The sequence below is a fragment of the Lissotriton vulgaris genome, chromosome 4_1, assembly GCF_964263255.1.
Source record: "Lissotriton vulgaris chromosome 4_1, aLisVul1.2, whole genome shotgun sequence".
In the NCBI taxonomy this organism is placed as follows: Eukaryota; Metazoa; Chordata; class Amphibia; order Caudata; family Salamandridae; genus Lissotriton; species Lissotriton vulgaris.
Genome location: NC_141691.1, coordinates 600,096,512 through 600,118,195, shown reverse-complemented (window position 1 = coordinate 600,118,195; position 21,684 = coordinate 600,096,512). Strand labels below are relative to the sequence as shown.

At 46.3% G+C, this 21,684-nt stretch overlaps 1 protein-coding gene across 1 annotated transcript in view; it reads left to right on the top strand.

Annotated features, from left to right (window-relative positions):
• HERPUD2 (HERPUD family member 2) overlaps nt 1-21,684 on the top strand; it is a 339,768-nt gene that overhangs the window by 69,413 nt on the left and 248,671 nt on the right. Inside the window, exon 3 of the mRNA XM_086964819.1 lies at nt 11,447-11,524. Coding sequence (XP_086820945.1) covers nt 11,447-11,524 — 78 coding nt within the window. The remainder of the gene's footprint in view (nt 1-11,446; nt 11,525-21,684) is intronic.

Here is a 21,684-nt window from a genome sequence, read left to right as displayed (position 1 = left end):
ACACACCCAACCACACACCCAACCACACACAACTACACACGCGCAACCCCACACACACAACCCCACACACAACCCCAAACACCCACACACACCCCCAAACACCCACACACACACAACCCCACACACAACCCCACCACTATACACGCATACAACCACCATACACGCATACAACCACTCACACATACAACCACTCACACATACAACCACTCACACATACAACCACTCACACATACAACCACTCACACATACAACCACTTAAACAACTACACACACAACCACACACAACCGCACACACACAAACACACACATCTGTCGCCCTCACTCTATCTATCGCCCTCACTCTATCTATCGCCCTCACTCTGTCTATCTATCTATCGCCCTCTATCTATCTATCGCTCCACCACAGCATCACTCAGGGGCACCACACATCACTCAGCACCACCACAGCATCACTCAGCACTACCACAGCATCACTGGTTCAAATATGTTCTCTCAATGTTTGAAGCTTTATTGCAAATGTCAAAAAAAAATGTTAATATTTCACTTCTGTTCTTGGATTTTAGTCACTGAACATAAGCTTCACAACAGTTATTTACAAAAGTTTAAGCTATTGCCATTAAAAATTACAATCACTTTTATTTAAGTATTAATTATTTAAAAAAATTAAAAGCCAATGTTAATTGTAATATCAATACATCTAAGTAAAGGCAATACAAAACATGTGACATTACAAATACTAAAAGTGTCACATATGCTAAAGTTAAAAGTATTGGCATTGTAAATCACAAAACATAAATATAAAATGTCATTTACAAAACCAATAGCTCCAACTTTCCTACTGCGAGACCTATTGGCAATGCCAGTGCTTGTTTATTTATGTGGATCTTAGTGGGTGCATTGGTGGAGCTGTGTGGTGGGTGCATTGGTGGAGCTTAGTTGGAGCATCGGTGGAGCTGTGTGGTGGGTGCATCGGTGGAGCTGTGTGGTGGGTGCATCGGTGGAGCTGTGTGGTGGGTACCTCAGCCGAGTTGTGTGGTGGGTGCATCGGCGGAGCTGTGTGGTGGGTGCATCTGTGGAGCTGTGTGGTGGGTGCATCGGTGGAGCTGTGTGGTGGGTGCATCTGTGGAGCTGTGTGGTGGGTGCATCTGTGGAGCTGTGTGGTGGGTGCCTCGGTGGAGCTGTGTGGTGGGTGCCTCAGTGGAGCTGTGTGGTGGGTGCATCAGTGGAGCTGTATGGTGGGTGCCTCGGTGGAGCTGTGTGGTGAGTGCATCGGTGGAGCTGTGTGGTGGGTGCATCGGTGGAGCTGTGTGGTGGGTGCATCGGTGGAGCTGTGTCAGTGGAGCTGTGTGGTGGGTGCATCGGTGGAGCTGGGTGGTGGGTGCATCAGTGGAGCTGCGTCGGTGGAGCTGTGTGGTGGCTGCATCGGTGGAGCTGTGTGGTGGGTGCATCGGTGGAGCTGTGTGGTGGGTGCATCTGTGGAGCTGTGTGGTGGGTGCATCTGTGGAGCTGTGTGGTGGGTGCATCTGTGGAGCTGTGTGGTGGGTGCATCTGTGGAGCTGTGTGGTGGGTGCATCTGTGGAGCTGTGTGGTGGGTGCCTCGGTGGAGCTGTGTGGTGGGTGCATCGGTGGAGCTGTGTGGTGGGTGCCTTGGTGGAGCTTTATGGTGGGTGCCTCGGTGGAGCTGTGTGGTGGGTGCATCGTGGAGCTGTGTCGGTGGAGCTGTGTGGTGGGTGCATCGGTGGAGCTGGGTGGTGGGTGCATCGGTGGAGCTGTGTGGTGGCTGCATTGGTGGAGCGGTGTGGTGGGTGCATCGGTAGAGCGGTGTGGTGGGTGCATCGGTGGAGCTGTGTGGTGGGTGCATCGGTGGAGCTGTGTGGTGGGTGCATCGGTGGAGCTGTGTGGTGGGTGCATCGGTGGAGCTGTGTGGTGGCTGCATCGGTGGAGCTGTGTCGTGGGTGCATCGGTGGAGCTCCAGGCAAAAACGGGGATAGGTCAGACATGGAAGTAAACTAAAAGCTATAGTCCTACTTTTATGCTTTACCTGTCCCACTGTTTTGCTTTTCAAAATCTGGCCACCCTATTAGTCTTGGTGTAAACTGAACATTGTGTGATTCTGGACAAGTAATCAGGCTGTGCCTAAAAAATGGAAGCGTCCTGGTGTAATGTAACTGGTGCTCATGTAAAACGCTTGGAGGTCGAGTAAGGGCTATATAAAAACTGCAAAAAACAAGCGTTCTTGGTCATAGGCTGGAGCGTGACTGTTGACCCACTGCCCACTGCATGTCCCAGGATGTACACCCCGAGACAGACTCCCCTAGAGTCTGTCAAGGAAGAGGCAGGCAGACACCAGACGTCTTTGATGTATGCGACGGACCCGGCGGGATTACCAGCCATTATTCAATTTACACGTACATCTGAACCACACTGCGCCATTTAAATCCGCCCATTCTTAAACTCCAAAGTGATTGTCAGCCGGGCTCTGAAAGCACAGAGGTCACAGGGAAATATATTCATCTGCGTCCGGGGCTCCCGTCTGCGGCCCGACAAGCCCTCTGTAAATGAAATCATAGGAGCGTCCTTAAGCCGTGGGCGTCAGACCAGCCGCCGCAAAGCGACTCTGTCAAGGCCACAAAGGAGCCGGGCAGATAAGGGAGGCAGCGCAGTTACAAAGGCAAACCAAACACCTCCCAGAAAGCGCGGAAAACAATGGCGGGTGTCAGGAGGACGCTGTTCTCACACACAGGCAGGCGGGAGACGTTCCCGGGCTAGAGATCATCTCGGCATGATGCGCTATACACTGGGGAGTGGGAGGGGTGAGGAAAGACGCAGGGAGGGAGGAGGGGATGAAATAGAGACTAAAGAGGGTGGACAGAGACGTATGGAGGTAGGGAAGGAAGAACCGGAGCAAAGAAGGGATGAAATAGGGAGAGAATCCGTGGAAAAACTGTAATGGAGAAAGAAGTGAAGGCAAGAGGAAAGAAAGCAGCCAGGAGAAAGTAATTAAAGATGGACGGAATATAGCTGAGAGGAAAGGAGGGAGTGGGAAGGTCGTAATAAGGAGGAACAGTAGGAAAGGAAGCATTGGCGCAGCACGGCAGAAACGAGAGACACAGCCTGGCGGCCGTGAAACTGAAAGCACGGCCGACCGGCCGTGAAAAAGCTTTTGATGCAGCAGGGGGCAATTAGGGGAGGAGAATGGCTGGGCTGAGGCAGAGCGCAAAGCCTTTGATGCAGCAGGGGGCGGAGCGGGAAGAGCTGCTGGCGGCACCAAGCTGACGATTTGATGCTGTGCACACGCATTTTAACTCATTGAGCTTGCGCAATGAGTTAAAAAGCACATGCACTACATGGAATCGCCAGTGGAATCGCCAGTGGTTAAACTCTGGATAAGCCACTATAGAGCTTCGCCAGCTATGCGCAAGCGCATCAGCAGGTGAGCCCTAACAAAAGGTGGGAAGAATTGGAGGAAATAACTAGAAAAGACTCAGAGTTACAAAGAGCCATTGTTTCAAACAGAGAGAGGATCCCGGTGTTAGAGAAGGAGCTATTCGGTCTACAGCTCCAACTTAAAATCAGCGATGAAAAAATCATTAAAGAAAAATGGGAGACCAGCAGTTAAAGAATTTTGAATACGGAGAAAAATGCGGGGCTCTTCTAGCTTGGAAATCCAGAGAAGAAAGAAATAGGAACAACATAAAAGTCTTAATTCAGAGGGAAACAGGGGTCTTAATTGTGGAAGATGGAGGGATAAGAGAGGAAGCCAGGGGGTTTATGCAAGCCCTATATACGGAGGATAAGAATCCGGAGTTAGAGGAGGTCCTGACTTGGTTGACCCAGAGAAATCTGCCCCAAATTTCATATATAGACATGAGGTATTTGGAAAATGAGATTATAGAGGGGGAAGTAATCAACCAATTGAAGAAAATGAAGCTGGGTAAAGCTGCTGGTTCGGATGGACTACCAATTGAGGTTTATTTAGATTACTCAGAGCAATTGGTACCGGTCCTTACTACACTTTTTAACGGTCTACTGATTCATGGTTACAGTATCCCCCCTACATGGGCTGAAGCCACAATCACTCTCATTGCAAAGCCCAATAAAGCCCCTTAGAAAATTAATTCATATAGGCCAATTTCCCTCCTGAATTCAGATATGAAGCTATACTCTGGGATTTTAGCCACCAGACTCGCTAAAATAATAAAATCTATAATTCACTCAGATCAAAGGGGGTTTATCCCGGGAAGGCAACTGAATGAGTTAACTTTTCAGGCGATTGGAGCCATAGACCACGCTGAGGATAAAGGCCTTCCGTTAGCCTTGGTCGCAATAGATGCGGCCAAGGCTTTCGATCAGGTAAATTGGAAATATTTATGGGCCACTATGGTTGGGTTTGGGTTTCCTCCAGTTTTCATAGAGGGCATTAAATCATTATATCAAAACCCACGAGCAAAAGTCTTGGTTAACCGGGCCTTATCTGATTGGTTCAATATATCCCGCGGAACACGGCAGGGCTGCCCTCTGTCCCCCCTTTTGTTTGACATTTATATGGAACCTTTTGTTTGTGGCATCAGGGAGGACAATGTAATTCAGCCCTTTAGAATAGCAAATCTGGAGTTTAAAACCGCTTTATATGCAGACGACCTTCTCCTATATACTACCAATCACGTAGAGGCTATACGTAGCCTATTCTTTTTAGCTGAGGAATTTGGAAGGTTATCTGGTTATCAAATCAATAGGTAGAAGATAGAGATAATGGGGTGGAACAATAGTATTCCTATTCAGGGTGCAAAACAAAAAATGAGATACTTGGGAATCTATTTAACTCAAGAATTAAAGAATATCCCAAAAATCAGTTGGCAGACTGTAGTGAAAGATATCATCAAAACACTAACAAGATGGGGTAGTCTGCCATTAAACATATACGGACGCGTTAACCTCATTAAAATGTCCATACTCCCTAAGTTGACTTTTTTATATAACTCAATCCCTTTATCTTTTCCTTTGAAAGAAATCGCGAACCTTCACGGCAAGATTGGTTCTTTTATCTGGGCTTGTAAATCTCCCAGAATAGCCTGGAAAAAATTAAGGAGGGGTTTAAAGATTGGGGGTTTGGCTCTACCAGACCTACTCTTATATTGCCATGCCTTTCATTTTAAAAACTTCAGGCTACTAGCTAATGTATTGGACTCATCTTCAGAGGGCCGTTTATTTCAGGCTTTATTATATGATTTACCACATGGCCAAGAGTTCTTTTTATTTAAATTTGGCGACCAGAAATTTTATAAGAAAGTCCGTCTTAAAATTTTGCAGACTGCACTTAGGAACTGGGGGTATATTCGGAAGGCTATGGGAATTCCATATTACCATACCTACACTCCATTCTGGGATTCTCCGGGCACACCAGTGTGTCTTCAGGACCAGTTATCCCTGCCTCTGAAAACAGCAGGAGTGCAGAAATGGGGAGATCTATGGGTTTATTCCGGTCTTATGGATTGGAATTCTCTAGTGTCACTCACAAATGGGTCATTGACGAGATTTAAATTCTACCAACTATCTGCATGGTGGTCTAGGCAGACATTACAGCAGGAAAAAGATACTGGAATTCTCTGGGGTAACGCTATAGCTGATTATCCCGAAGAAATCAGTAAGATCTGGACAGACTCTTTCTCCTTGTCTCCGAGATTAATAAAACCGGCTTACTTAAAGAGAAATCATCTGTTTACGGCCTATCTGGTGTATTGGACCCTGGCCAAACTGTACAAGGTAACACAGGAGAACTATTGTTGCCCCCGCTGCAAACTCCTAGCAGCAAACGATATGCACATATTCCTAGAGTGCCCTGATATCCAGGAGTATTGGAAGGCGATTGTTGACTTTCTGGGAGAGGTTTTATCAATTACTATCCCCTGCTCTCCTAGGTTAGTGTTTTTTGGTCTACCACGCGGCTATAACATTAACAATTTCTCCTCACAATTCGTATTTTATGTGGTAGTCATAGCCAGGAGGGAGATCTGTAAAGAATGGAAGTCAGCGGCTCCTCCCAGATTTGCAGACTGTTTAAACAAAATCATGGAAGTTTGTAAGATGGACATGGCTGGTCAAGCATAAAGCTCAGAGAATGCATGGTCGGAACTAGTGGCCTAGTCAAAGAAGTAACGGTCCGATGATTATGCCAGAGGTTTGTGGCGGTCCTGTCCTCCCCTAGTCTGAGGTATTCTATCAAGAGACAGAGGAGTTGGATAAGGAAACAACCCACCTCTGGGAGATCTCTGGTGGCTGTATATTGACCCCGGGGCGGCACCAAGAATGTCATTATAAAAGGCATCAGAGGGACCTATCTAGAGCATATAACATCTGCTGGCATATATGAGGACAAATAAAGAAATGGGGAATCCAAGAAGCTGGATAACCTTGGGAAGAAGATGTTTTCTTCCACCAGCTTAGGACTGCGCTCGGTAAACACTGCATGCCTCTTGGGCCGTTATACCCATACGTTGTGGGATACGGTTGTGCAAGGGCTGCCACAGTTCCCGGAAGAGGTCTGGGTCGTGCTCACCCACGCAGTGGCTGAGGGTCGAGACGCAGTGAAGTTCACCATCCGGTGTGGTCTGGATACTGCTGAGACTCTGGGCAGAACGGTTTCCAAGTCGGTATCCCTGGGGCGCTACGCCTGGTGGTGGATGTCTAGTTTTTCAGGAGATGTCCAATCCACCCTTCTGGATATGCCTTTTGATGGCCGTTGCCTGTTTGGTGACAAGGTGGACTCCGCACTCAAGCACTTCAAGGATTCTAGGTCTACAGGCAGATCCTTGAACCTCGCAGCAACCTCTCGCCCCAACCTTTCGCCCCACGTAGTCTGCCTTTTGCCCCTTTCATGGCTACAAAAGGGGTACCCCACCATATTCCACCCAAGCGAGCCACAGGGCCACGCAAGTTACCCAGTCTATGTGTGGCCGCCTACGTGGGATTCAGTGATGTGGGTTTGGGGCCAGCGGGTGGGCCAGTCCACCCATACCCCCTCTGCAGCAGCCTCTAAACCTTCTTAGTCCGACCTTTAGGGCCACCGGAGACCAGCGGGTGGCAGGATTCTCCATCAACTCCCCCACTGGCGAAACATCACGTCTGACAGGTGGGTTGTGAAGATAGTCCGAAGGGGCTATTCCCTCCCCTTCAAGGCTACTCCTCCCTCCATGCCACCAGCAGTCCTTCGCATGCCGGAGGATCACTTGGCTCTTCTCCGCCAGGAAGTTACGGCTCTCTTGGCCAAGAGAGCTATCGAACTGGGTCCCTCTGCCAGAATTAGGTTGTGGTTGCTATTCCCACTACTTTCTGGTACTCAAGAAGGACAAAGGCCTGCTTCCTCTATTAGACCTCAGGGCCCTCAACCGCTTCCTCTGGAAAGAGAAGTTCAAAATTCTCACATTAGCTCAGGTCCTCTCGCCCCTTGTTACTGGAGACTGGATGGTAGCATTGGACTTGCCAGCCCACAGGTGTTACCTACTGTTCACGGTAGGCCTCAAGCATTTTCAGTTTACTATGCTCCCCTTTGGCCTTACCAGCACCCCTCAGGTGTTCACGAAAGTGATGGCGGTGGTCGCAGCTCATCTGCGCAGATCAGGAGTTCCAGTCTTCCCCCTATCTTGACGACTGGCTTTTAAAGGCGGGCTTGCCCCGGGCTGTCATCTCCCACCTCAAGACTATGGCGGACCTCCTGCATTCGCTGGGGTTCACTGTCAACGTGCCGAAGTCCCACATGATTTCCTCTCAGAAGCTCCTTTTCATCGAAGCAGTTCCTGATACAGCGCAGTTTCAGGCTTATCCTCCCAAGCAGCGAGTCTGGGCTATTCGGGCTATGATACCAATATCTCAGCCTCTATCCCGGATTTCGGTGAGAATGACCCTGAGGCTGCTGGGCCTCATGGCCTCCTGCATCCTTCTGGTGGAACATGCCAGATGGCATATGAGGGCTCTGCAGTGAGACCTGAAGTTCCAGTGGGCGCAGCATCCGTGGAATCTTTCCAATGTCGTCTAGGTCTCGGAGGGGACTGCACGTCCTTTGCAGTGGTGGCTAGCGAACCAGGATTGGGTCAACGGCAGATCCCTATCCCTTCCCCAGCCACATTGGAGAGGCGGAGATCAGGTATCTCTGGCGAGTCCAGGCTCCACATCAACCTTCTGCAGCTCCGGGCGATCTGTCTTGCACTGAAGGCATTCCTTCATTCCGTTAAAGGAAGAGTAGTGCAGGTGTTCAGGGACAACACCATTGCCATGTGGTACTGCAACAAACAGGGCGGGTGGGGTTGTGGACATGGCTGGAACATCGGGGCATTTCCCTGGCGGTTCAACACCTGGCAGGCTCCTTGAACGCTAGGACGGATGAACTCCACCGCCGGTGCATGATGAATCACGAATGGAGGGGGTGCAAGGTCTCCTTCAGAAGTGGGGAGAGCCTTGGTTGGATCTATTCGCCACTGAAGAAAATTCGCAATGTCCGCAGTTCTGCGCATTGGAGTTTGCAAGGCAGCACTCGCTCGGCAACGCCTTTCGTCTTGAGTGGAATTGCGTTCTCCCATAGGCCTTTCCGCCTGTACCACTTCTACCCAGAGTGCTGAAGAAGATCAAGCGCGACCGGGCCCAAGTCATTCTGGTGGCTCCGGACTGGGCATGAAGTCTGGTACCCCGAACTCTTAAGCTTATAAGCCTGTAGGTGGAACAAATTTGTGGCATGGTACACAGCTGTACACAGCTGTGGATCCCTTTTCTGCCCCTCTTTCAGAAATTCTCCTCTTCAATCTCTTTTGCCCAGCAGGGCTCTGCTCTGGGCACTCTTCAAGGCTATCTTTCGGCCATTTGGGCCTTTCTTCGTCTTCCTGAGTTACCATCTCTTTTCATGTCCCCTATTGTAAACATATTCCTGAAGGGAATTACTCATCTCTTTCCTCCTTCTCCTTTTGTAATGCCTCTGTGGGACTTGAATCCTGACCTTACTTATCTTATGTGTGCCCCCTATGAGCCACTAAATACTTGTCCTCTTCGTCTCCTTACTTTAAAGACTGCTTTCTTGCTTGCCATCACCTCTTCTCGCACAGGGAGTGAACTTCGGGCTTTCTTCCAAGCCTCCCTTTCTTGCTGTCCATCCGGACAAAGTGGTCCTTCGTACTAGGCTAACTTATCTGCCCAAAGTGGTTACCTCTTTCCAGATGAGTTAGACCATCACATTTGCCCACCTAATTTCACGCCCCCACTCCCTTCCAAGGAGGAGGACCTAAAACGTGCGCTGTCCTTCTACCTTGACTGCACTAAAGACTTCCTGGTGGACGATCATCTCTACGTGGGTTATGTAGGTGCCAAGAAAGGTCGGACAGTGCACAAACGTACCATCTCTTGATGGGTTGTCTTATGCATCAAGATCTGCTATTCTTTGGCAAAAAAGGAACCTCCAATAGACGCTCACTTTTCCAGGGCGACAGCACCCATACCTGCTGGTTGACCTCTGCCAGGCAGCCACGTGCCAATACTGCTACTGATTCCTATGCTATGTCTTCTCTGGTATAAGAATGAACCATCACTATACCATAAAGCTCATAAATTGCTTTTTATTTTGAAAAATTATTTCATTTTTTAGAAAAGAACATTTGTCAATTTTTTACATTTGTACAAAATATATCACAACAAACCCACATTTATCTGTACATAATACTACACAATACGATACAATCACATCAGACATCCTAAATCAAACATACTGTATTCATACCCATACCTCTATAATACAACATATACAGTAAACCCAACAAACAATTTATCAAAAGGAAGAACTTTTTCCTACAAGAATGCGAATATATACATTTTTATGACATTCTAATGAACTTTATCAATTTGCATGAATCATAAGTCATGAACAAGTATCATTTTGTGCAAGAAATAGTTTGGTTTTATCTGAAGGTCTGTATATATTCGCATTCTTGTAGGAAAAAGTTCTTCCTTTTGATAAATTGTTTGTTTGGTTTACTGTATATGTTGTATTATAGAGGTATGGGTATGAATGCAGTATGTTTGATGATGGCTCATTCTTATACCAGAGAAGACATAGCATAGGAATCAGTAGCAGTATTGGCAATTGTTTTTGGTTGTAGTTTAAGAGAGCTCAGCCTTGCTGCTTTCGAGCCAGACCCTTTTTTGATATTTTAGGCAGCCACGTGGGCATCCCTGCACACGTTTACAAAGCATTGCTGCATGGATAGCCAAGTCCAGAGAGACAGCTTTTACGACCGTTCCGTTCTCCAGGACTTCCTGGTGTGAACTTAGTTCGAGAACCCACCTCTGGGGTTGGCATTTCTGGGGTATCTATTCGGAGGTAAGGAATCTATAACTACAGTATCTTTCAGATGAACAAGTTACTTCCCTTCTGTAACGATGTATCTATAAGAGACACATGTAGTTATAGATTCCGTCCTCCGCTTTCTGTGAACGGACTTCTAGGGATAGGGACTCTCTGACAGGGCCCTAGTTATGTGCACCAGTGGTTAGTGTCTTGCATGGCTCTGCTCTTCTGGCGTGGAAAGTCATGTCAGAACTGACGTCAGCGATCAGGGGCTGTGTCTAAGTAGACACCGCTACATCATCCCGGTGACAACGCCACCTACTGAAGCTCATGGGTACTGCTACGAAAAACATATCTCTGGGTCCAGTCTGACGCCTGGGGGTAATTCTAAGTTAAGGAATTTATAACTTCATATGTCTCTTACAGATACATCATTATTGAAGGTAAGTAACTTGTTATTCACTGAATGGGTGCTACCCTCCGGGCATGCATGGCTTCCCGGCTGTCCAGAGGGCAGCACAGTCAATACTATAGGGCCCACAGTCCCTTTTTGCACTGGTTTAGAGGGGCGCAGTGACACAGACATGGATGTTGCACCCTGCCTGTAATAGGGGCCCTAGTCCACTACACAGTTAATTAATGAATTTATTTTGAAACCATTAAGTAGATATCAATCTGTAGTGCAAATAATGTTCATACTTCACTGTTTTAACATGAACAATTTAACATTGATACCATGTTTTATATAAAGGGTATGTATGACTGACTTGACAGTTTTGATGCATTTAAATTTCTTCTTCTTATAACTGCATTTTTGCAACCTCTGTTCAAATGGCTCTATTAATGTTTGCTTAAAATGCTCCAGTTTCTGGGAGATATTTTCATGCCAACATATGAAACATCAGATTACCATTCTAGAAAGCAATTTGAGCAGTGGAACATTAATAGTTCCATTTGTGCAAGGTTCATGTCCATACATAGAATACATTTTTACATGGTCTTTTTTTACATTTTCTAGACTGGAGGTAGTTGTTTTTTTAAAACTTAATTTAACAATGTGTCTATAATCATTGCAGCTTTAAATCTATGTTTTGAAAAACTAATTTTCCTTATTTTTCCCAGTCTTTAAAGGATCAAAGGCTTGTGTATTCTGGTAAATTACTTCTTGATCATCTCCGGCTCAAAGATGTTCTCAGAAAAGTAAGTGATTTGTAAATGCAGTCTGATTCGGAGGTTCATATGGATTGAATGGATATCTTATCAGACTGGTTCAGTCAAGCCACTTTAACTATTGAGCTAATATCATAAGTATAACATATTAAAATATATACTTATTTCATCCTTTGATTTCTTGTGTTTGATAGTTGTGCAGTAATATGTAAAATAATGTATCCTGTGAAAGAGATGTGGTCCTACCTTGCATTGTTTGGGACATTAATGAAAGGGAAGCTTCTTAGTATTTTTCCCATAACTCCTTCTGCTTACCCCATGCAAGCTCGATAGAGCCACATAAAGCATGAAAAAGGCAAGCAGTGAAGTTTTTCTGCATCCCCCAGATGAATATGAATTTGCCTTCTTCTGGGCCCATTTTACTCCATAGTAATTAGTGTGTAAAAAGGCTTGTTGACTACTATAAAACACTTCTTTCCCAATTTGGATTTTTGTGTACTGTATCCTGATTGATATTTTCTTCATTATAATTTGTTGCAAAGTGTTTTAAAGATCCCTTTATTGGATTGTGTAATTGCTATTTGGAGGTAAGATATATTTTCTGTATCAAAAACATTTGCTAATTCATTTATCTCTTAAAATATGTTAAGGTAAAGTTCTGTAATCTGGAGGGGAAGGTCAGCAATAAGCTAACACATTTCTTTGATTGTAATTTTTAGGTAGGAGATTTATTGGCAGAGATATAATAAATCTAAAGTGCAGAGCCTCTAGTGTGTTCAAGGAAATGGAAGCCACTTGCATTATCTTGGTCTTATCTAATGCCTGTGCCAAAAAATCTGGTTTTGGATTGGTTGAGTTGTAAAGAACTTGTCTTTCATCCAACCCTCGATGGCACCAAACATTATATTGAGATGCTTACAGGAGCAAGGATCTAGGAAGAATCTAATATAAATCTGTGTACCAACCATACATAAGTGTATAAACCAAAGTCTTTTGCTAGAACAAAGATTGGTGTGAGATATTTGATAATGCAGGAGACCTCACAAATCCCTGTATAGTGACATATTCTGACAGACATGGAGTCAATATAAACGACCCCAGAATATCCTGTTGTACCGTCTAGCAAAAACTGAAGCCATTAAGTAGTTACTGAAGAGGCCCTGTTCACAGTTTGGTACTCCAAAAGAATGCCATTATCCTTTTGAAAGCATCCAATGTTTCCGTCATCGCCTTTGATCAATGAAGCCCACAGTGCCATCACAGAATCCTACTAATGCTGTCTCCATATCATGTAGGACTCTGAACCCAGATTGGAAGGATGACAAAAAAAGATTGCATTTTAAAAGGCACAACCGTTTTCAGATGTTTGGCCAAGTGTGGTAGGGTAGTAGTAGGCTGATATCTAGGTGGGTCTGATGGAGACAGATTAGATTTGTTTTAATGGTTTACGAGCTCCTCCTGTAGTGAATTATGGACATAGATACATTCATAGATATTGTATTGTAAAGATGTCTACAGGGTCAAACATGGTGGCATGTTGTTTGAGTAGTCAATCTGGGACTGGATCTCTGTTAGCTTTGGTAGGTATCCCTTTATTGAGCTGTGAAGAATACAGGTTACTACAGTGAACACCAGCACCAAGTACACTTACAATGCATGCACAACAACTATTACACTTACAGTGCATTCTTTTTCCCTATAATGACATTTACAGTTACAATGCCAACTACAACCACACATTACATTATATTTCATTCTATCAAGTTTACATACGTATAGATTTTCAAAAATAATCCAGAATAGCCTTTAACATTACACAACCCTAACATATACTTACTACCCCTCAACACTACTCTTTTCTAAACAGGAAAACATTTACTACTCCTCAGCACTACCCATCACTGAACCCTAAAATAAACCCTTCTTACTCCTGTACACCATTCCTGTTTGTTGAATTAGAACTTCAGTGTTGTGCTGTCTGTTAGTATTTGCACTGTTTTGCGTTGCCTTTAGCTCTGAAAATGATTTCAGTGCTTGGAGGGTGGTTTTCAATTCCAGATGGTTGACCATTTCCTGTGCTGACCCGAAGCTACTTATCAGGAGCGCACACATATGTACTCCCCACTCTGTGTGAGGTGCCACTTGTTATGATGGCTTGTGGAAGGGCTGCTATGAAATGTTTTTCCCTTCATCATGATTGCATTCCAAAATTCGATTTCCTTGCTGACCTTGGTACTAAAAACCACTAGATCTTACCAATTCCTTGCTGTTTGCGACTGTTGGTTGGTTAATCTTTTGAATTGTCCTCATGTGTAGCCTTTCATTTGAAAGGAGGTGGATACCAGATGCTGTAATTACTAGTATCTTCATGACTGCCCTCTCCGTTGGCACTTGTGACGTCTGGTAAAGGTGAACCCGCCGTATGTTTGCTTGTACTCTCTTTGATGTTGGGTAAGCTACTGTCCAGATCCATTCCCAGAAAGGTTTTCTTTGTTTCTAGGATAGATGACTTTCCCAAATTTCCAGTGAATCCTTGCTTGTGTAACCTGGGATACCACCCTTGTGAATTATGTGGACACTGGTAGTAGGTGCTTGCCCTAGCAAACTAGTTATACAGTTAAGGGTAGGCATGTATATAGGTCTACTCAAGTGTTCTGCCACCACTGCTAGCGTCATTATGAACACTGTTGTGTGGATTTGATGCTGAATGGCAGTCCCTTGAAATGGTAATGTTCCCCTGGTATCATATCCCTCTTATGTGAAGGGTGTATGGGTATCTGAAAGAAAGTGTCTTTCATCTCTACTATTGCCAAGCAGAGCCCTCTACTCAACAATGGAATAAAATCTGGCAATGTTATCATTTGGAATGTTTGCATTTCTATGTACCGGTGTACAAATGTTAGGTCTAGAATAGGCTGCATAATTAAGCCTTGTTTGGGGACTAGAACATCATTTCTTAAACTGGGGGGGGGGGGCTTTTTTGCAGGGTTGCGGAAGTCCAGGCAGTAAATAAAGATACCTTTTTAAATTCTTTATTCATCTTATTACGTTTTCCCTGCTTGAAGACAAGGGTCAATCGTCAGGCCATGTCTTCTGATAATTGCTGCTTATCTTTTTTTAACATGGGGATTGCTGTTTACAAACTCCTTTCACTTTGCAGTCAGAGAAGGAAAAGTAAAATCGATTATGTGAATTATATTTTTGATGGATACATCTGCCTGTGGATTTCTCACCTTTTGAATTTACCCTTACACCAGCATTCCACTGAAGCTTTTTTCACAGCTCTCCCTCGTCGACTAGGAGGTCACAATAGCACGGTTCCGCTTTCGACTTCTCGTGACATCATCGGAGCCATAAGAAGACCTAGTCGGCGTGCTGGCGCCAGTTCCCATTTTTCCGCGCCGTCGATGCGTAAAGTTTTTTCTAGGACTCTCTATTTCTTTGTAGGTTAACATTGTTACAGTCGATCTGTAGTTGTAGCAGTACGATGCAACATATACAAGTGAGGGTTCAAACCTTGTAGGGAATGTGGGGGTCATATGCCCATCACAGACCCCCACGAAGATTGCCTTTGGGGCCTGTTGTCGCATCATGACGTTGAGGTATGCTTGTCTTCTTAATGGATGAATCCAAAGGCTCTTAAGGAAAGGGAGGCAAAGTTATTTATGGCCTGGGTGGAGAAGGAAAAGTGTGTCCGCAAGTGGACTAAGTTGAAGTCACCGACCCTGCACACCTCAAGGTCGTCTAAAAAACACAAGAAGAAGCGGTCTCATGGGTCCAGGCGCTCTTCTTCAAAGGGCAAGTCATCAAGGTCAGCTTCACCAGTTCAACGGCGTCATGGAAAAGATGACATCTGGCCTTCCCCCCTCTCCTTCTCTGCAGGTGACTCTGGTGCATTCTCCGGTGTTGAGGGATTCACCGGTGCCCAGGGAGGCGTCTCCCGCACCTCTGGCTTCACCGGTTCCAGCTCTGGAGTCTCTGGCACTACAGCCAGAACCTGCCGCACGGCCTTGGACTGAACCAGACCAGATGGCTCCGGAACCGCACCCACCTTTTCCGGTTCTAGGTGCGGATCCGTCGCATTTTCTTAATGCGATGTTTGGCATGTTTGCCAGGGCAGCTAACCCCTGCGGGCGCCAGCTGGGCCTGTGGGCCCGCTTTCCTACAAGTTGGGCATCCCCCAGCATTATGCCCAAGCAACATTCGGGCCTTTCATGCTGATGACTTTGTCATGGCCTCTCTCGACGCCAAGGTTCTCGACTCCGATCCTGTCTCAGGTTTCTCCAGTGCCAAGGGGCTCTGGCCTATGCCTTCCCGACTTTGTGCAGCACCGCTGACAGCTACTGAGGGAACTCCTTCGATGCCGGCTCTGCTGTCACTGGCGCCACCAACTCTGATTCCAAACATGCGATCCAGGAGGGAGCAGGCTGAGGAGGGAGAAATTCTTGAGTCTGTGGATAATAATAATAATAATATAATACCAGCATTTGTAAAGTGCACAGCTACATCTAGGGAGGTGTCCCGCCCCTGGGGGCCGTCGGGAAGATTAAGCGAGCATTGCCCAGAGTCACAAGGTGCTGGGCTAACCTGCCACTGGCGATCGAACCTTGAGCTCCCATGTTCTGTATTCAGCCGCCCTGGCCGCTGCACCACACCTCTTCCACTTTGAAGGTCTTAAGGAGGCTAGTGGATTGGACATTTCTCCAGAGTTGGAGTTCTCTTTTGCCAAGGCTCTGCCTTCTTAGGACGTGGCTCAATATCTCATAGTTATAAGGAAGCCTGTGACCTTTTGGATCTGCAGTTGCCCACTACGGAGGTCAGGTCTAATATTCTGACTGAGGTTTTGCACTCTCCTTCAGTGGTAGAGCCATTGCTCCATTCAATCAAGCTCTGACGGAGCCGATTTTGGAGTTGTGGCAGAAGCCAATGTCTGTCCCGGCAGTTTCCAGAGCAGTGGCAAGATGTTATAAGGCTGCACCTGGAGATCCAGTTTTTTAACCTCATCCTTCACCAGAAAGCTTGGTGGTTAAAGCTTCATGTTCTTCCAAACAGTCAGCAGGTTCCTTTGCCTACACCCCGGGGGATAGGAATTTAAAAAATCTGGAACAGTCGGCTAAGAAGGTGTTATCGGCAAGCATGGCTTTGAAATCTACTAACTCCACATGCCTGTTAGGAAGGTATATCCATGCTTTGATGGACACAGCCAAGGAGGTGGCTCCTAAGCTGCCGGAGGATGTTTGAGGTCACTTTATGGAGGTGTTGACTGATATCAGCTAATCAAAAGTGAAAGGATCACTTATCCTGCATTGGAGGATCACTTGTCCTGCATAACATTGGGTATGCGGTCTCGGTACTAGTCCCAATAAAAAACCCTCATTAACGTGTTGTTTTTGTGGTTGTCTCTGAGCGGTATATTTTCGTTCTCCGCTTCTTACACACGTTTTTGCAAAATCATGGGGTTTAGTGGTTTTGCAACCTCCACCAGGAGGTAATACCCTTTGCTATAACAGTAGTGACCAGAGATGGTGCTCGTGAAATAGTGAAGTGAATTTAAAAGTCTCTCGGTTCCGGGTATAACATTTTTATTCGTTCCGGGGTCTTTTGAGACAGTAAAACTATTGGAGGTGATTGAAGAGCTTGTTATGGCTCTATCACACAATGTTTGTGAATAAGGTCGACATGTTTCAGCCCTTGTTCGCCAACAGGTCGGGTGGGCTTTCTTCAGGACCAGGGTGAGGTGAAAAGGTGAAGGATACTCCTAAGAATTACTCGGTGTATCTCAATTCTGAACGTCTTTCATTAAAGTTCTGACAAGGTCCTTTACTGGTACCTATGGGAAAAGGATGTATAGAATGTGATAGCTAAAGTAAACTAAAATGTAACAAAGGGAGGGGGTATGGGAAAACTGTTACGTTATTTACAAATGCATACACTATCCAGTGTGGTAGGGTATGGTTGATTTTATGCTCGCTCTCCAACCCCTGTGTAGTGGGTCAGGTCAACTCTCTCGATAACTCGGGCAAACTGAATCTTATGGCAGTCCGGTTGTTGCATGGATACTGATTGTCTCAATGTTAGATAAAAATGACATTCATAGATTTTCATCAGTCATTCACTCATTCATTTGCAGGCTCGAAGGCGTATTTCATGTACCTTCTTTTTTATTTCATTCATCCACCATATATTCTGGGAAATGCTTCAAACATCAACAACACCCTTTGCAGTGAGTGTCATTCCAGCATGCTAATAGCTCCGTCGTGCTCATATTGTGCATCATTTTATTTTCCAGGGCATGCGTATTGTAAAGGCATTCAAGTGCGTGATTCTGCGCGCAAATATAACGCGTGCTCTTAATATGCACATACCTTTGTTTTGGTCTACTTAGACCCCATCGGAATCTGTGTGGGTCAGCGGGGGCCTACTGCAATAAAATAGAACTCAGTATATTTTGTTTTCAGGGTAATACGTTACGGTTTTGTAGCGGTCGTCCTCTCTGCTACCTTCGGCCACCTCGTCACTCGACTTGTGCTGACTCTGCCACTGCAGTCCCGGGAACTAGTTCCACTTCCGGGTTCAGTGTTTTAATTCAAGTTTGAGGATGGATATAGTAAACAGACTGCGCTGAGTCTTTTTTTGGGGGGTATTTGTTCCAAATTGTTTTTATATATTAGGATATTTTTATATATTTATTAAAAGCTCGCGCTTTTAGTTAAAAATTATTTTTGAGAGATGTTCAAGGAGCTTAGATCTCTGGAGCCGGTTGTTGTTGACAGTATCTCTACTCACTTGTAGATACTTCCCCATGGGATGCTATCATTCAGTCCTTCGCGGTCTGTGCCCAGTCTATGTACCCATCTTTGCTCTTTTTCGAAGAGGATGCTTTCTGCATTATGGTCTTTTTGGGACAGGGTTTCCAAGATGACCCAGAACAGGTCATTTACTGTGTGTCTTGCCTCCAGAAAGTGTGTTGACATTTTCGTTGTTGCTTTTTTGCACTTGATGTTACTTTTGTGTTCACATAGGCGAAGCTTTATTTTCCTGCAGGTCATGCCTATGTAACGTTTTCCGCAGGGGCATGTGATCATATAGATCACATGGCTCGTGTTACAATTAGTATGATTCCGTAGTTGCCATTTCAGATTTGGTAATAGTTGTATCTCCTTTGTTACCTTCGTTAGGTGGCAGACTGAACAGGAACCACAGGGATAATGGCCAGTGACTGGGTTTGTATTCCAAGGTGTCATCATTATTGCTGTTGGTTTTTTTGGTTGGGGCCTAGTATGTACTAGTATGTCTTTTAAATTTCTTGTCCTCTTATTTGCGAACCTGGGTTTGGGCCATTTAATGTTCGCAGATGTCAAAATTCTCCAGTTTTTGTTCACACTTTTTTTAAGATTGTTGCTTCCAGGACCATACGTGGTGACACATGTCAAAGTTTCTGTGTCTGGCTCGTGTGTGGCAGGTTCTAGGAGTCCATCTCTGTTTTGATTACGTGCTCTCTTGACTGATACACAAGTCAGGTGATCCAGTCAGGTCTAGATACAGCAGATTCATCCGCCAGGGTGATAGGCTCTTTGGTGGTAACCAGGAGGCACGCCTGGTTAAGAGGATCTGGTTTTTCTCTGGATGTTCAAGCCACTCTGCTGGATCTTCCCTTTGATGGCTCCAGGCTCTCCGGGTCAAAGGTGGACTTGGCTCTGCAACGATTTAAGGATAGCAGAGATACTGCTAGATCCTTAGGCCTGCAGTCTCAGCCTAGGGGTTTTGGTTACAGGAGATTTCGTGTATTTTTGAAGGCTGCTCCATTTCAGGACGTCAGCAGCAGCAGCAGAATCCCCTGTATAAGTCGTACAGAGGGAGGGACGAGGTCGTCTACGAGGGGGCCTCTCGCCAACAGATCTCTTCCTCCTCCTCAGGCCCCCCACCCCCACCCCCACCCCACAGGTTCAGCTGGGAAGCAGCTCTAAATCCCCCATCTTGGAGCATGATGGACCCGTAGGAGGCCGGGTGTCCCATTTTCTACAAAATTGGAAATATGTTACATCAGATCTTTGGGTTTTGAATCTTGTAGAAAATGGGTATGTCCTTCCTTTCCAGGAGTTTCCCCTCCTTACCCTCAGGACTGGTGTTCAGAGGACCATCTGTTGCTTCTGCTGCAAGAGGTCCTGTCTTTGTAACAAAAAGATGCAAAAGATGCAATAGAGGTGGTTCCGGAGAAGGAAAGGGGTCAGGGGTGCTACTCCCAGTATTTCCTGATCCCCTAAAAGGACGGGCAGTTGAGACTGATCCTGGACCTCAGGATCTTGAATGTTGTACTTAAAATAGGAGAATTTCAAGATGCTGCCCCTAGCTCAGGTTCTTCTGGCACTGCAGCAGGAAGACTGGATGGTGTCGATTGATTTGCGGGAGGCACATTCACATTCCCATTTTGAAGTTGCATCGGAAGTATCTCCGTTTTACGGTAGTGTCTCAGCACTACCAGTTTGTGGTCCCTCTGTTCGGCCTTACATCCGCACCTAGGGTCTTCACAAAGGTGATGGTGGTGGTGTCAGCTCATCTCAGAAGATCGTCGATTCCTGTATTTCCCTATCTGGACGACTCGCTGCTTAAAATGATGTCGCAAGAGTTGGTGCTGCATCATCTGCAAATAACAGGTCGCCTGTTGTTCGACTTGGGTTTTTCGATAAATGCACCTGGTGCCCTCTCAGTTCATCCTGTTCATAGGTGCAGTACTGGACACTACTGTGAGTCATGCTTTCCCACCGCTTCAGAGGATTTTAGACGTTCAAAATATGAATCCCAAAGTTTCAGGATGGAGCGGCTGTTCCAGTACTGAAGGTCTTTAAGCTTGCTCGGTCTGTTCGCTTCCTGTAAACTTTTGGTCAACCAGGCATGCTGGCACATGAGGGCCCGCCAGTGGTGCCTCCGCAGACAGTGGTATCAACACAACTGAGATCTCGCGGAGGCCAATCGGAATCTCCAGAGACACTGCAGCGGATCTGTTATGGGGTTTCAGGCAGCCTGTCTCGAGAGAAGCATTTTCAACTTCCTTCTCCGGTGGCCACAGTGATAACGGATGCCTCCACTCTGGGGTGGGGGGCTCATCTAGGGGATCTGGAGATCAAGGGCCTTTGGTCTCCAGAGGAAAGATTGCTTCACATCAATTTTGTGGAATTGCGGGCAATTCGTTTGACTCTCAAAGCCTTTCTACCCTCCCTTCGAGGCCAGTCAGTTTTGGTCCTGACGGACAACACTACTGCGATGTGGTACACAAACAAACAGGGAGGAGTAGGGTCGTATCTTCTCTGCAGAGAGGTTCTGCAACTCTGGTCCTGGGCTCAGGTCCATCATATTTGCATGATTGCAAATCATCTGGCCGGAGTGCTGAATGTGCGTGTGGACAGTCTGTTGGCAGCTTTCAGCCAATCACGATTGGCATCTTTATCCGTAGGTGGTCGGTCACATTTTCAGGATGTGGGTTTGTCCTCGGTTGGACCTGTTTGCCACTCACAAGAACACTTACTGCCTGCCGTTCTGCAGTCTCCAGTATCCGATGGAGGAGCATTGGTGGGGGCGCGTTTCAGTTAGATTGGGGCTCACAGCTTCTTTACCCTACTGGCCAACATAATCCTGTCCCCCTGTCCCAACATAATTTCCTACCCAGAAAACACCCAACTCATCCTCTAACTCACCAAGGACCCCTCTACCACCAGAACCAGCTTCCACAGATGCATGACAAACGTCACTGACTGGATGTAGAACAGCTGCCAGCAGCTGAACACAGACAAGATGGAAGTACTGATCTTTGGCAACAGCAGCAACACATGGAACAACTCCGGGTGGCCATCAGACCTAGGACCCGCACCCACTCACATTGCAAGAAACCTCGTAATCATCATTGCCAACAAGCTCACTATGAAATCACAGATCAACGCAGTCTCCTCCACTTGCTTCTTCACTCTGTGCATTCTACGTAAGATCTTCAAGTGACTACCCACAAGATGCACTGTGACACAGGCTCTCTTTACCAGCCAACGGGACTACAGCAACATCCTCTATGTAGGAATTGCCACACACCACCTACAGGGGCTTAAGACCATACAGAACGTCGCAGCCAGACTCCTCCTCGGCCTTCCAGGATGAACCCACATCCACACCCCACCACAGGCAACTCCACTGGCTCGCCATAC